Source organism: Capra hircus, chromosome 10 (assembly GCF_001704415.2).
Source record: "Capra hircus breed San Clemente chromosome 10, ASM170441v1, whole genome shotgun sequence".
Lineage (NCBI taxonomy): Eukaryota > Metazoa > Chordata > Mammalia > Artiodactyla > Bovidae > Capra > Capra hircus.
The window spans coordinates 80,425,744-80,441,078 of record NC_030817.1 but is presented as its reverse complement, the minus strand read 5'-3'; the positions used below and the strand labels follow the sequence as shown (position 1 = coordinate 80,441,078).

At 52.3% G+C, this 15,335-nt stretch overlaps 2 protein-coding genes across 3 annotated transcripts; one reads left to right on the top strand and one right to left on the bottom strand.

The window, feature by feature from the left end:
* RNF31 (ring finger protein 31) lies at window positions 95-11,143 on the bottom strand. The gene is made up of 21 exons (XM_005685227.3): window positions 10,709-11,143; window positions 10,476-10,622; window positions 10,170-10,325; window positions 9,887-9,946; window positions 9,708-9,783; window positions 9,303-9,474; window positions 8,439-8,814; window positions 7,974-8,264; window positions 7,254-7,502; window positions 6,969-7,154; window positions 6,651-6,857; window positions 4,265-4,438; window positions 4,083-4,181; window positions 3,900-3,989; window positions 2,339-2,453; window positions 2,128-2,246; window positions 1,741-1,854; window positions 1,543-1,600; window positions 800-896; window positions 352-520; window positions 95-238 (listed from the first exon to the last, which is right to left on the bottom strand). The coding sequence occupies exons 1-21, from the start codon at window positions 10,898-10,900 to the stop codon at window positions 185-187; spliced, it is 3,201 nt and encodes a 1,066-aa protein (XP_005685284.2). The 5' UTR covers window positions 10,901-11,143; the 3' UTR covers window positions 95-184.
* PSME2 (proteasome activator subunit 2) lies at window positions 11,246-15,151 on the top strand. Of its 2 annotated transcripts, none has more exons than XM_005685229.3 (11): window positions 11,246-12,001; window positions 12,312-12,344; window positions 12,781-12,843; window positions 13,090-13,176; window positions 13,281-13,311; window positions 13,398-13,495; window positions 14,039-14,107; window positions 14,260-14,327; window positions 14,494-14,548; window positions 14,847-14,933; window positions 15,024-15,151. In XM_005685229.3, exons 1-11 carry the CDS (start codon window positions 11,954-11,956, stop codon window positions 15,102-15,104), a joined length of 720 nt encoding a protein of 239 aa, XP_005685286.1. In that variant the 5' UTR covers window positions 11,246-11,953; the 3' UTR covers window positions 15,105-15,151. The 2 variants fall into 2 exon arrangements, with proteins under 2 accessions (XP_005685286.1, XP_005685285.1); XM_005685228.3 differs by having other exon boundaries at window positions 14,847-14,944.

The following is a 15,335-nucleotide window of genomic DNA, read 5'->3' as shown; positions in this document are numbered from 1 at the left end:
ACAAGTTTTTACAAAGCTCTGTTCACCCCACTCCCCTTTCCCTGGTGCCCCCGGATGGTTAGTTAGGTCAGGAAGGAAGAAGGACTACCAAGAAGCCTGGGCAAGGAAATGCCTCTTTATTGGTGCTAGAGTTGTTCCTGTGGGAGTCGAACCACAGGCCCCTCTTTGGGACCCTCGCTCTCAGCTACTTCCTCCTGCGGGGGATACTCTGTCCCAAGGGCACCTCTTCTATCAGCTTCTGCAGAAAGAGAGAGGAGACAAATGATGCTGGAAGCCTGGGACTCAGACACAGGCTGGAAAGGGGACTCCTAGAGAGTGGGGTCAGAGGCAAGGCTGGAGGGGAGGCTTTACTTGTAACAGGCGGGCGTGGTAGGTGGGGGCATCCTCCCCAGGCAGTGCCTGGGGGCGCACGTGCAGGTAGCGCTCCGCAGCTGTCTCCAGTTCCTCCACTTCATACAGGGTGGCTGGGTCCAGTGAATGGGCGTTGATGAGGCTCACAAGATACTCTTTGTAGTGCGCCCTGAGGAGATGAAAGGGTAGAACATTTGTTCTGTTTGGCTGATTTTAACTGAGTGTGCTGGGCACTAGCGTACTTGGAAGAACCAGACGGACGCCCCTCACCTGTTGCTCCTGTAGGCACTTGCCAACCTGTGCGTGCTACCTGCTGTGCCCTTGCCTGGAGGGCTCCCTCCCTCCCACTTCTCACAGGACCCACTACTCCCAGAGGCCCACTTCTCTGCCCAGGCACACCTCCAGTTCTCCCCACAACACCAAGCTCCATGCCCCGCCTGGCACTCACTGGCAGAGGCCAGCATAGCCAGCGGGAGTCTCCTTGCCACAGGCTTCGTCCCGGAACCCGTTGGGAACTTCCTTCTGCTCCATCACTCGACAGCCACCTAGGGGTAAGGGAAGGAAAGGACCCTTTGCCTGGAGGAGGCCACTGACCACAAAGGCCCAGGGGAACGTGGGAGGCGGCCTCTGGGAAGAGGACTGAGAATAGGAGTCCCTGCTCTAATGGGGGTGGGGGTGGGGGGGCATTGGGAAACAGATGCCACTGTGCAGACCACTTGTGATACAGAAGCAGGGACCCGCTGTCCTTGCATTTAGCTAAGCTCTTACAAGGTTAGCTTATTCTGTGAAGGTCTTACTCTATGCAGATGGTGAGAAGTGGGATAGATTTGAATCACATGCAACATCTTTTCTGTTGTCCTCACAGAACCTAAAACAGTGCAACTAGTAAGTCTCATTAAATAGCCATTGAGTTAATTAATGAATCACTATCCTCTGGGAATGGGAGAATAAAATTAGCATCAAGGTACCAGGTGCTTGAATGTGGCCTTACATAAAACAGCTGGGCTGTACGCTGGACACGAGCCTGCTTCACAGAGGAAGAAACAAGCCCGGGGAGGCTGACTCACCAAAGGACACAACAAGCAGGCGCAGGACGGGCTCTGCATTCTGGTTCAACCCCACACCCAAGCCCCCTTCATCCATCACACAGCGGGAGCCAGCCCCTCCTCCCAGGCCTGTCCTGACACTCACCTCCGGGCACTGCCCGGGCCCCCGCTGGGGGTTCTGTGTTGAACATGACATTATTGTCCTGAGGGCAGAAGGTTGGGAGTTAGTTTCCCTGGATGCCAGCCTGCTGATTTCTCTGCGTCCGACCTTTCCCTTCCTGCCACCCTACACCCTGCCTCCTCTCCTGGGCAGCTGGCAAACCAGCCAAGTTGGCCACCCGACCTGAAGTAGCTTTTGGAGCCGGAGAGCAGACCAGTCCCGCAGGTAGAAGAGGCAGTCTCGGGGGTGGTGGCCGTGCAGGGACTTCTTCACCCTGCAGTTAGGGTCTGGACATTTCTGGTGGAAACCCAGATGGGAGAAGGGCAGTTGGAAACTGTTGGGGTCCTGGCCTCTCAGGAACCCCTGCATGAGGGGTATAGGGGTGGGGGAGATGGAGACGTTGGAGGGTCTGGAGCAAGCAGAAGGCGGGAGGGGACAGAGAGAGGTGCTTCACCTCACCCACCCCCCGCCCCGGTCTCCTCTTCCCCTGGGCTGCTCCTCCACTGCCTCCACCCCTCCTCATGGGAGCCCCACCCTGCTACCCCTTCCATCCCAGGCCTGGGAGCTCACATTCTTGGCATAAAAGGCATTGTAGCAGCCGCTGCAGAACTGGTGGCGACACTGGGTGCAGTGAAAGTGCATGCAGCCTCCTCGGGCCAGTGCGTACGAGAACTTGCACTTGGGGCAGTCTGCAAGGATCAGCGGGTCAGGGTTGGGGCTGCTCCTCAGGCCGCGAGAAAGAGTGTCATTCTTCGCAATGAAAGATGACTGGGCACCTTACCTATGCCATTTTCCTGAAGGTACATCGCCAAGCCCTGGGCTTGGTATTCTGGGTCATTGGTGCGTTTCCAGTTCTGGAAATCTTCACAGCTCCGGCCTCGGTGCTGCTCCTCCCACTGCCAGAAGGAAGCAAGCTTCCCATGTAAGCGCCATGCCAGGCCCTGCTTGCTGGCCACCCCACTCAGATCCAGAGGGCCCTGACTCAGTGTACAGCTCTGCGATCCACCCTGTGCTCCAGCACCAAACTGCAGGGCCAGACTTGGTTCTCTCATCTCTCCACACCTGACACATTCACCAGCAAGTCTCGTTTCTGTCACTCTAGCCCAGCTCCCCTTTTCTTTATCCCTCCCCTGACCGCCTTTACTTCAGGCCAGGTCAGGTCTCGCCTTGGTTGCTTGCCTCGAGGACCAGTCTCTCTGCCTCCACTCCTGCTCCCCCGTGGTTCAGCCTCCACCCGGCAGGCAGTGTGCCTCTGAATGCATACATCAGGCAGCTTCAACTGCACTGGGAGTGTTCTAGCTTGGAAGTTTGGAGGTAGGGTGGCAGGTGTTCACTTTATTATTGTGTTTCATAAGACAGATGCAAATTTTTGGTATCAAATATTTAACTTTTTTTTTATGAAGAATAAACAGCCAATTTTATTGGGCTCACTCAGACTAGGAATCCATTCAAATATTCAACATTTTAAAGGTACATGAAGGCGCATAACCCCTTGTTCAGTCTTAGAATGAAAGGACCTGAGACTTCCCTGGTGGTCCAGTGCTTAAGACTCCACTATTCCACTACAGAGGGCGCAGGTTCGATCCCTAACTGGGGAACTAAGATCTTACATGACCCATGGCACAGCCAAAACAGAATGAAAGGCCAATCAATCCCCTCCTCGCTTGGCCTCATCATGACCTCTCCTGATCTGGCAGCTAGCTCTTCTTGGACCACCTGGCACTCTTGCCCTTGCTTTTGAGGCTCCAACCATACAACACTTTTTTGGACTTTGGCCTTTCCGTGTTTTGTTCTTTCTCTCTCAAATACTTCTTGCATAGTTGACTTTTTAATTTTCAGGCCTGAGCTCAAATTAAGCCATTTCATTTATTTCTAAATATTGATTTACTTTTGGCTTTGATGGGTCTTAGCTGTGGCAAGCTGCTGGGGCTCTAATGGTGGTGCACAGGCTTGGATGCCTCAAAGCATGTGGGATCTTAGACCCCCGACCAGGGATTGAACCCCTGATTGCAGGGCGGATTCTTAACCACTGGACCACCAGGGAAGTTCCTAAATCAAGCCATTTTAGAGAAGACTTATCTAACCTCCCAATCCCATGTACCAGGTAGGTCCACTCTGTTATTCCTGACCTCAGATTCCTATTTGTTTTCTTCATAAACAAATGGTGATGTATATACTTCTGTTCTCGCTCCCTTCCTCAACCTTGCCCCCTCCCTCCCTTGCTAGTCTGTAAGCTCTTTGAGACCAGAGAGCTTGTCTGTTCTGTTCTGTAGCAAACCCTGAGTCTCACAGAGCACCTGCAGTGGCTCAGCAGGTATTCCAAAAGGTTAAACGTGCCTCACCTGGCGCTTACAGCGCACACAGAAGGTCTGGTGACACTGGGGACATGTTGCTTCCAGCTGCTCACGCTCATATATGAAGCCAAAGGAGCACTGTGGGTGCAAGAGCATAAAGCTATCTAAGGCCTGACCACGTGCTATTCCCCACCCCTCCTTCCGGTCAGCACCTCTGGGCAGCCCACTGACCTGGGCACACCACAAGAACTTGGGGTCCCGCATGAGCACGCCCTCCGTCAGCTTCTTGTGGAACAGTGCATAGGCGTCTGGCTCTAGGCTCTCTCGGAGCTGGGGACAGGATGCGAAAGTGGCAGACGGGCAAGGCTCCTGTTCAAAGCCCAGGGCACCCTGAGTCCGAGGGACTGCCCTACCTGGATGTCGAGGGTGGAGAAGTAGCCGAGCAGCTGTGTGTCATCGGTGAGGTCGGGGCGGCCACAGGCAGGGCACACCATATCTGTGATGTGCTTCTCCTTCAAGGCGATGGTGAAGTGCTGGCGGAAGCAGTCGGGGCAGATGGTGCACTCACAGGAGGTCAGGGCCTGCATCTGGTGGAGGGGAGAGGACGGGAGGGGAGGGGTCAGAGGCTACAGCTGCCAGCTGGTGGAAGGGGCAGTGCCTGGTGTCTGCTACAACTGGCCAGGCAACCTAAATGTCTGAAGACCTTCAGATGGAAAAAAAAAAGACAATGGTGAGACCTAATGTAAACAGAAGAAGATCTTCTGAAGGCATCCTCAGTCAATTGAAAGCAAACATGATAACTGAATCAGTTTTCTGTGCTGTACACCTGAAACGAGCACAGCATTGTTAAAACAACTATACTCCAGTAGAAAATAAAATTAAAAAAAAAAAACATTAATTGAAAAAGGAAAGAAGAGAGGGGGGTATTCCCTGGTGGTCCAGTGGTTAGGATTCCACACTTCCACTGCTGAGCACCTGGGTTCAATTCCTGGTTGGGAAACTGAGATCCTGTAAGCCATGTGGCATGGCCACAAACAGCAAACACACAAACATCCTTGAAATGAGAAAACTGTAGCAACGGAGAACAGACTAGTGCTTGCTGTATGACAGGAGGAGGGGAAGAAGGTTACAACTCTAAAGCTGTAGCACAAGGGGGTGCTTTTGTGATATCTTGATTGTAGTGGTGGTTACATGAATCTACATGTGAGATAAAATTGCACACAAGTACATGCATAAACCAGAAGAAATATCAACAACCTCAGACATGCAGATGATACCTCTTTAATGGCAGAAAGCGAAGAGGAACTAGAGAGCCTTTTCAAGAGTGAAAGAGGGGAGTGAAAAAGCCAGCTTAAAACTCAATATTAAAAAAACTAAGATCATGGCAACCAGTCACATCCCTTCATGGCAAATAGAAGGGGAAAAGGTAGAAGCAGTGAGAGATTTCCTCTTCTTGGGTTCTAAAATCACTGTGGATGGTGACTGCAGCCCAGAAATTAGAAGATGATTGCTTCTTTGTCTATGACAAACCTAGACAGTGTATTAAAAAGCAAAGACATCACTTTGCCAACAAAGGTCTGTATAGTCAAAGCTATAGTCTTTCCAGTAGTCGTGTACAGATATGAGCTGGACCATAAAGAAGGCTGAGAGCCAAAGAATTGATGTTTTTGAACTGTGGTGCTAGAGAAGACTCTTGAGGGTCCCTTGGAGATCAAAGCAGTCAATCTTAAAGGAAATCAACCCTAAATACTCGTTGGAAGGACTGATGCTAAAGCTGAAGCTCCAATACTTTGGCCACCTAATGTGAATAGGTGGATTCATTGGAAAAGACCTTGATGCTGGGAAAGACTGAAAGCAGGAGAAGAGGGTGACAGAAGATGAGATGGTTGGATAGCATCACTGATTCAATGGACATGAACTTGGGCAAACTCTGGGAGATGCGTGAGGGACAGGGAGGCATGGTGTGCTGTAGTTGCAAAGAGTTGGACACGACTTGGTGACTGAACGACAAACACACACATCCACACACAAAATGAACAAGGTCTGCAGTCTAGCTAGCATTGTACCAATATTTATTTCTTGGTCCTGACACTACACTACAATTATATAAGATGTCACCATTGGGAGGTAGGTGGAGCACATAAGACTGTACTATTTTTATAACTTTCTGTGAATCTGCAATTGTTTTAAAATAAAAAGTAAAAACAAACAAACAAAAACACAGGGCCAGCCTAATTAACCTGGGCTGTATTTGGCCAAGGAACTGCCACTTCTGACCTAGAGTTAAGTTAGAAGGGGCTCAGGAGATAAAAGGGGCCTATCCCTACCAAACGGGTATTTGATGATGACATTAAAGAATTACTGGTAATTTTTTTTGGCATGACAGTGGCATTGGTGCCTGTATTTTCAAAGAGTTTTATCTTTTAGAGATAGATATGGAAATATTACTAGTGAACTATCTGATGTCTGAGATTTGCTTCAAAATAATCCTGTGTAGATAAAGTAAAGATTGGCCATACATTAATGATGGTTGAAGCGTGATGATGAATACATAGTGGAGGGAGGGAGGCTGAATTTCTTATACAATTTTCTCTACTATTGCACACTTGAAATTTTTCATAATAGAACATTAAAAAAAGAGAGAGAGAGGTGGCCTATTCCTGCTCTCCCCTTCCCAGAAGGCTTCAGGGGCACATGGGCAACTGCAGAGCAAAAGACAACATGAGAGACAGGACCGGGGTAGAGGGGAGGTCCAAAGGGAACAGAGCAATTCTAAGGCTGGAGGCAGCGGAGACTCACCCGGTTGCGGGGCAGGGCCCAGCCGCACACGGCACACTCCTGGGCAAGCAAGCGGCGCAGGAAGGCCCGGTCCTGGCTCTGCCTCACAGCCTCCACCACGTCCCCCAACTCATAGTTCCTAGGTGTTTCCTGCAGCAGCGCCAGCGCCAGCTCTGCCCGGCCCCAGCTGGGGAGTGCGTGGACTGCCAAAAGCCGTCTGACCAGGCTCTGCAAGGCGATTCAGGTGGAGAGGGAAGATGTGGCTGTCAGACCCCAGGGAGCCTACCCTTCAGCCTGCCCTCAGCCCTACTAAGTGGGCTCGTCACCTCCTTCCAGCACCTGCTTATCTGGCCCATCCCAGGAAGGGGTGGGCTCAGGGCCACTGTCCCAGAGGCGCTGATGGAAGGGCTCTAGGCGCTGGCGCTGTAGCTCAGTCAGGGCTCGTGCCACATCACCCCCATGTTGGAATAAGGCTTGAAGAGACCCTTCCTCAGGCCCAAAGCCCAGGGACCGGAGCTCCTGCACCTGTGAGTTGGGAGGGGCGAGAAGGAGTGAATCAGAGTGTGAGAGGCTCTTAGATCCACAGCCCTCAACCCTGCCTCACCTCCAGCACGGCTGCTATACCTTCCTCCGCCGGGTCCTCACACACTCTTCCACAGCTTCATCCAGGTTGCCATGACGATCCAGCCAGGCCTTCCGGGCCTCCTGACAGGAAAAGGCGCCCAGCCCTGGGTCCTGATGTCCAGCCAGCTCAGCCACCATCTCCAGCACGTACAGCAGCTCTGAGCGCAGCCACTGCAGGGGCACCTCGGTGCCCGAGTACTGCAGAGCCGAGAAGACCTCCTCTGGAGAGGCGCCTCCAGCTTCCCCTTCCTAAGAAACAGCCCCGCTCAGATAGAGAGCCCAGCAGGAAGGGCACACTCCATCCCCTCCTTGAAGAAGAAGTGAAGTCGCTCAGTCATGTTCGACTCTTTGCGACCCCATGGACTGTAGCCTACCAGGCTCCTCGGTCCATGGGATTTTCCAGGCAAGAGTACTGGAGTGGGTTGCCATTGCCTTCTCCAGGGGATCTTCTCGACCTAGGGATCAAACCCAGATCTCCCGCATTGTAGGCAGATGCTTTACCGTCTGAGCCACCAGGGAAGCCCATCCCCCCCTTAGCCTGAACCAAAATGCTGACAGTGCTTGAGACCATGGATCGTGTGAGCAGTGCACAGTCTGATACCTGCCACGCGGGAAGGGTTCAGGCAGCTGCTGCTAACAATGACAGGTTTTGAGAATGCCCATCAATCAACTGCAGCCTCTCCCTTCCCCGACAAGCTCATCCCAGGCCCATGTCCTCACCCGGATCTTGATCACCAGCTGGAGTCCTTCTTCCCTCATCTTGTCTTGGCGCTGCTTCTCAAGGTCCCCGCAGGAACTGGTCACGGGGGCACAGAGGGGTCGTGGAGGCCCTGGTTCAGGGTGTCGCTCTTCCAAAGAGCTGGCATGGGGCTGGGGGGTCTGCTGTACTGGGATGGGGCTGCTGGTCCGGTTGCACATAGCACACACCCAGCCAGGGCCCGAGTTGCAGAAGGTACAGTGAATACAGTACCACGCTGGAGTCTGGACAGAGGAAAGCACAGTATCCCCCTGCTGGAAAGGCAGAAAGAATTATCCTATCGAAGGCTGGCTAAGGCTCAAAATGGAAATATAGGAAGCTTGGGGGAAGATACCAGGGAACTAAGGGAAAACAGAGGATGAAGAAGTAGAGAATGGCCTATGGTAACAGATCTAAATAAAGAGATCAGAAGGCCAGGAACAAGATACCTGAAGGGGCTTCAGGCAAATGCCGGAATCCTGAGAATCCACCACCAAGCTGGGAGGCTGAGCCAGCCGAGGTCGCTCACATATGGCACATAGCACGGCCGCAGCCTCGTTCTCAAAGGTGCAGCTCTGGCAGGCCCAGTGACCCCGAGAAAGCTCAGGTTCTAGGCCCCCAGTTCCTTGGGGACCCTCGATTCCAGGACCCAACCCCTTACAGCCTCGGGGCCGATCACAGGCCACACAGAGTACTGCCCAAGGTTCATTTAATAAGGCACAGGCAGAACAGGGCCAGGGCAGACGGGCACTTGCAGGGTCAGAGCTGTCTCCCAGGGTTGGCACGGAGGCTGGCTGAGGCCGTGGTGGAGCTGAGGCAGGCAGGCTGTAATGGATAAACAGACATGGCCTGCTGAGGGGGTGCCTGGGCCCCTTACCCACGGCCCCCTCATACTCTGCAGGACAGCACATGGCTCTGGCCTTTGCACATGTTATCCTCTATGCCTGGAATACTCGCACACTCATAGCCTGGTTAACGGTGAAATGACAGCTTAAAGTTCAGGTCTGGCTGGTAAATATCTCAGCCTCACCCCTATTAGATGCTTAAAATACTGCCAACTGATTGAGCTGATCCTTCTAACTAGGGTGCATCCTCCCACTACCCATTCGCACACCATGACATCTATTTTGCTATGACTATATCTATGTATGTATATCTTGCTTGGTATATATGTCTATGAATCTCCTGAAGGGCAGGAGCCAGCTGCTTGGCATTTATGAAACAGTCTTTAGCACAAAATCCATCACACAGTAGACTCAAGGAATAGTAAGTTCTCTCAATTTTGCTCCCACTCAAAAAAGAAGATCTCGCACCTGGGGTGAACAGCCTGAGGGGGTCCATGCAGGGTCTGGCGATGGTGATGCGCACGTTCTGGGTGTCCGTGGAAGAGGCGATCACAAGTTAGACACAAGGCCTGTTTACAAGTTGAGCAGTGCAGCGTGCCTGGGGCAGAACCACAGAGGAAGCAGGGACCAGGAGTGGAGCCTGGAGAACGGGAGACAAAGAAGAACAGAATATCTTTCTAAAAAAAACCAGGTTACATTTGAATCAGCTGTGGAGGGAAACAAATCACAGACTACTTTTCAACACATCTTTCTACCCAAAGAAACAATCTTAATCTCTTTTTTAAAAGAAAGGGAGATAATCAAGAAGAAAGAAGAAATTTCTATCAATATGATCTACTAGCACTCCTTCCCCCTAATACAGAACAATAATACCTGCAGCAGAGGGTATGGTGAGGGGGCCGGGAGCAATCTCTCTCAGTAAGGGGGCAAACTCTGAGAGCTGCAGTAGCTGAGGAAAAAGGACAGGGAATGAGTAAGGGCTTGGGGACACAGGCCCACAACAGGTTTCCTTTGTTCACCAGGCCCCAGAGCCCCATTCCTGCCTTCCTTACATCATCTTCAACCTTGTCTTTCAGCAGCTGCTCCAGTGCTTGCGGATTTGGATGAGCATTCTGCAAACAAGATGAGAAGAGTTCCCACCTATAGCCTTAGAACAAGACCCTCCCTCAAAGCCCTGGTCCCCCAACATTCAGAGTGAAAAGTACAGAGAGATCCCAAGTTACCGTGGAGACTATGCCTGTGATTCAGCAGTATGAGAGTCCCCAGACTGGCTTTGTTGTTAGGCTAGTCTCCCCAGCCCTGGTGCTTAAGTCCTCAGGACTAGAGATACCTCACCTGTAACAAGAGATTGAGCTCTGTCCGAAGCAGCAGTACTTCCAGTGTGACTGTTGCAACTTGCTGCTGATCCGGCTCCTCCTGCCTCTCAGGGAAGCTCAACCCATCTGGCTGCTCCTCTGTGTAGCCATACAATCGCAGAACATCCCGGCCCCCCTGCCACACAGGCAAACCAGTCACCGCCCAGCAGGCCCCCTTCCCAGTACGGCTGGGACTCAACCCATTCAGCACAGCCTCAGGCCTTTTCTAGCCAACCCCCAGCCCAGGCTAAGTTTCCTACTCCCATTAGGGGCCCAGGAGCTTCACCTGCACGGCATCCACCGTAGAACGAAAGACAGGGTTATTAAACTTAACCCCGCGCCAGTACCGAGGCCTCTGAGGGCTTAGGAGGTTGCGGCCATATTTCTCCAGGATGTTCAGGGCCGTGGAGAGAGTGTTGAGGTAGTTTCGGGGCTGGGAGCAGTCAGAGAGCAGAGAGCTGTGAGCCCCGGCCCAGCCTCAGGTCCTCTGTCCTCCTCCCGAGCCGGGGCGGGCCTCACCTCCCCATGAGCGTTGCAGCGGATCAGGCGTGCAGCATCCAGTTGCAGGTAACGGGCTTCTGGCGGCAGAGAGGTGCCCAGTAGCGGCCAGAGCTGCTCCTGCGTAAAAGCCTGCCCGGAATCCCTCCTCAGGGCGCTCGCCAGCTCCTCGCGGGCCTCCAGGAAGGCCCGCTTCTCTTCCTCCCCCGGCATCCTGAGACAGAAGTCAGCCCCGGCCCGCTGCCAACCTGGACCGGGCGCAGGCTGTGCACGGCCCGAGCACCGCCCGGAGCGTCTGGGGTCTGGCTTTCCAGCCCGACCCTGGTCGGTGAGGACGCCCCGGGGCACTCAGGCCACGGTCACTCTTCGGTCCCAGGCCCCATGCCAGAGTTAGCGGGAACAGGAAGTACTAGGAAAGAGGGCGGGATTGAGACCCAAATTCAGGGGAACGGGAGGGGTTTAAACTTAAGATGGGGTGGGGCCAGGAAGTCAGGGGGCGTGACCATGAAGGCCCAGCCAATTATAATGGTAAATAGTCCCTGGCTCCTCCCCCAGAGCGTCTAGGCAATAAACCTTCTTTTAGCTCGCTTCCCCTCTATGGTCCAGGCTGGTTCCACCCTTCTCCGGGTAGCTCCCGGTGCGGGGTTACTTTATTCCCATCAAAGTCCTCTCTATCCGGACCCCATTGAGGAAATCCCACTCAGCTGGGGACTCAACTCTGGCCAGCCTGAGCCCGTCAAGCCCCTCTGTCAGTCTTGAAGATAGAGCGCCCTTCAGGAGGAAGCCCCCTCTTCCATATCCTCTATCCCGTCTCCCTCCTACTACTTCTCCCACTCACTCTGATCCCTCTCTGACCCTTCACCGCAGTCGAGCCTTCCTGGGGGAGCCACACCACTGAGCACACCCTTTCGCACTCTCCCACCCTTCTCATCCCTACCCCAACCCTGACTATCCTTGGGCAGTCCTTTCCCTTCCCTCTAAGCCGCTCCCCTTCGAGAGACAGCCCCTGTTCAATCTCCGCCTGTTCCACTTGTCCTAGCCCCTCCCACGGGCAGCCCCTGGGCTTGTGACCAGTCAGCACCGCCTCTCCCACTCGCACAGGCTGAGAATGGCAGAGGGGCTCCCTACGGTTTGTTGCCTTCCAGGGGGAGGGGGAAAAGAAGGAAAGGGGCGGGGCTGAGGGGGGCGGGCCTGGACGTCGGGAGTGAAAGCGAAAGCCCAGGCGGCGAACTGGGGGACCGGAGATCTAGCAGCAACTGGAGCAGCATGGCCAAGCCTTGTGGGGTGCGCCTGAGCGGGGAAGCCCGCAAACAGGTAACGGGGGACCGGGAGGCCAGGAAGGGGCCGAGGAGCCCCTCTGAATGGAGGCCAGACTGGGTGCTCAGGGGGAACGAGGCCGCGCCAGAGAAATCTCCCAACCTCTCTAAGTGCTTTCACTTCTGCCCCGGGGGATTACAGATACCTGCTCTCTGGACTATCTCTGCACTGAGCATAGGTTTCCAGGGAAATCTGGCTTGTGGTGCGAAAGAACTGAGCCAAGTTGGAGGGCATCCCATTGAGGGTGGGATCTTACTCTGGACAACCGAGACCCTTAACCGACATCCGGGTACTGCTCTCTGTGCAGGTGGATGTCTTCAGGCAAAATCTTTTCCAGGAGGTAAGTAAGTCTTCAGGATTCAAGCGATTTAATCCAGAATCTAAGGCCAATACTTGAGGGTTGCAACTTCTCAGACTGATCCCCAAACCCACCCTCGCCCCGTGCACTACTTTATCAAACCTCCACCCAAGATAAGCTCTTAATTATTGATCTCTGCTTTTACTTTGACCTCTCTTAAAACCGTCCTTAGTTCCGTCACTTCCTCTCCCCTCTTTTGGTGTGGAGAGAAAAGCCATGGCCCCAAAGTAGGAATGAATACCACAATTCTTGGTTCTGCTGCGTCCCAGCTTGGGCAAGTCCCTTCACTTTTCAGGGCTTCAGTTCCCTCATTTGTAAGTGTTAGAGTCAATGATTTCCAAGGGCCCTTCCAGTCCCACTTCTCAGACATCTCACTGAATGTCTTCTGTGATTCTGACCGTTGCAATATAACCCACAGGCTGAGGAATTCCTCTACAGATTCTTGCCTCAGAAAATCATATACCTTAATCAGCTCTTGCAAGTAAGTAGTGTGAACTCCTCCTGCCCCATCCCATAGCCTCTCTCCTCTTCATCTACTCTCTCTGGTTAACAACTACATTCTGAATGCAGAATACAGTTGTAAGTGGTAGACTGGGAACATTAGAAATAACATGAAGCCTGAGCCTAGGTTCCGAGGCAGAGGGCGGGTGTGATGTGTGAAGGGAAGGCTGTGACTCAGGCCGAGGGGGAAGAGGCTGGGCAGCCCCTGACAGTGAGCTCTGTGCAGGAGGACTCCTTCAATGTGACTGACCTGAATTCTCTCCGGGCCCCACTGGACATCCCCATTCCAGACCCCCCACCCAAGGATGATGAGGTGAGGCACTCAGGGTGTAGGGCTCTGGCTATAAACGCAGTGTAAATGATGGCCCTCCAACCTCCATGACTTTTCTAAAGCTATTTTCCCCCTTTTCCCCTTAGATGGAAACAGATATGCAGGAGAAGAAAGAAGGTAAGAGAGGAAGAGGTGGCTAGGGAAAGGGAAATGGCACACTGACTGTTGGATGAGAAAGGGTCTAAATCCCCTCTTTCTCACAGTCCCTAAGTGCGGCTTTCTCCCTGGGAATGAGAAGGTTCTGGCCTTGCTTGCCCTGGTTAAGCCAGAAGTCTGGACTCTCAAAGAAAAATGCATTCTGGTAAGCCTGGGAACTGGGGGACATAGAGAAGACAAGCAAGGCCAGGCCCTAGATACTCAAGTCCTTCATTCAGGAACTTATTCCCAAATTAGGAAGCTTCCTTCTGTGCCTTGTGTTTAGATACCTTTTGTTTATTACAATGGTGATCACATTCCCAAATCAGATGGTGCTGTATCCACCTCCATAACCTCTGAACCTACTGCTGTACCAGGTATGCAGGTGCTGATACAGTGAGCTGGTTTAAGAACTTCGGCCCTACAGGGAGACTGCCTTAGTTCAAATCCTGACTCTATCACTTACCTAACTGGTTACTTTAAGTATGTCACTTAGACATCCTGTGACTCAGTTTTTTCATCTGTTGAGTGGGTACAATAAGAATATTTACCTTGAAAGGTTGTTGTGAAGATTAAATGAGATGTATAATACATTGCACAGTGCCTGGCATATAATAAGTACTCAGTTAAATGTAGGTTTATTAGGAAGTAGCAGTAATAAGAACAGAGAGTTTGTTGAATGATTCCTACATGATAACTTTTAATGTAGGTGATCACATGGATCCAGCACCTGATCCCCAAAATTGAGGATGGAAATGACTTTGGGGTGGCAATCCAGGTAAGAAAGGGTATGTGAGGATGCTGAGAGCAGGGAGAGACTTGGAGAGAAAGGGACAGGAGCTGGACATGAACTGGGAGGAGGTGGGAGACAGTGAGCGAAGGAGGGAGATGAAGTGTTTTCTTTGCCTCGCATCTCTTTTGTCACCACAGGAAAAGGTGTTGGAGAGGGTAAATGCAGTCAAGACCAAAGTGGAAGCCTTCCAGACAACTATTTCCAAGTGAGAACAGTTGGAGGGCTAGTATGGGGGTCTGCAGGGACATTTATTTGGGACTCCCAAAGCTGAGCATGCCCATTGGGATGAAGCAGGGCTTTGGGGAAGGTCTGAGGGAATCTCTCTCTCTCGAAATAGTCATTCCTGTGGTTATTCCTCTTGCTCCTGGCAGGTACTTCTCAGAGCGTGGGGATGCTGTGGCCAAGGCCTCTAAGGAGACCCATGTAGTAAGTACATAGTCTACCCGCCTTTTAGCTGAGGCTGGCTGGGGTGAGGGCGGGTGAGGAAGTGGAGATAGAGGTCCTCTTTGTCTTGTTTATGACCTTTCCAATGTGGAGTATATTAAGCCCAAGAAAACTGATTTGGGTTTCACAAACCTTGACCCCTTTTCTCTGATCCTGTGTGATCCCATTTCTTGGCTGAGAAGGGGCTCATTCTTCAAGTTAGCTATTCCTTATATAAGGAAACGAGACTAATATCCCACCCTCCTATGGGGCTGACTCAGCTTTGCTTCTCACATCCCAGATGGATTACCGGGCCCTGGTGCACGAACGAGATGAGGCAGTCTATGGGGAGCTCAGGGCCATGGTGCTGGACCTGAGGGCCTTCTATGTGAGTCTGGAGTAAGTCCTTAAGGGAGGTGGATGAGGGAGGCAGGGGAAAGGCCGAGAAACTGACTATTGTCCTTTGGCCTTCTTCCAGGCTGAGCTTTACCATATTATCAGCAGCAATCTGGAGAAAATTGTCAACCCAAAGGGTGAAGAGAAGCCATCTATGTACTGAGCCCAGGGTTAGAAGGGAAATAAATGACCTATACTTTGTGTAGATAACCTTTGGTGTGTGTCTTTCATTCAAAAAACATGTACTGTCACCTGGGCTTCTCTTGTGGCTCAGATGGTAAAGAATCTGCCTGCAATGTAGGAGACCCAGGTTTGATCCCTGGGTCAGGAAGATCCCCTGGAGAAGGAAATGGCAATCCACTCCAGTATTCTTACAGTAGCCTCAAGACTTCTC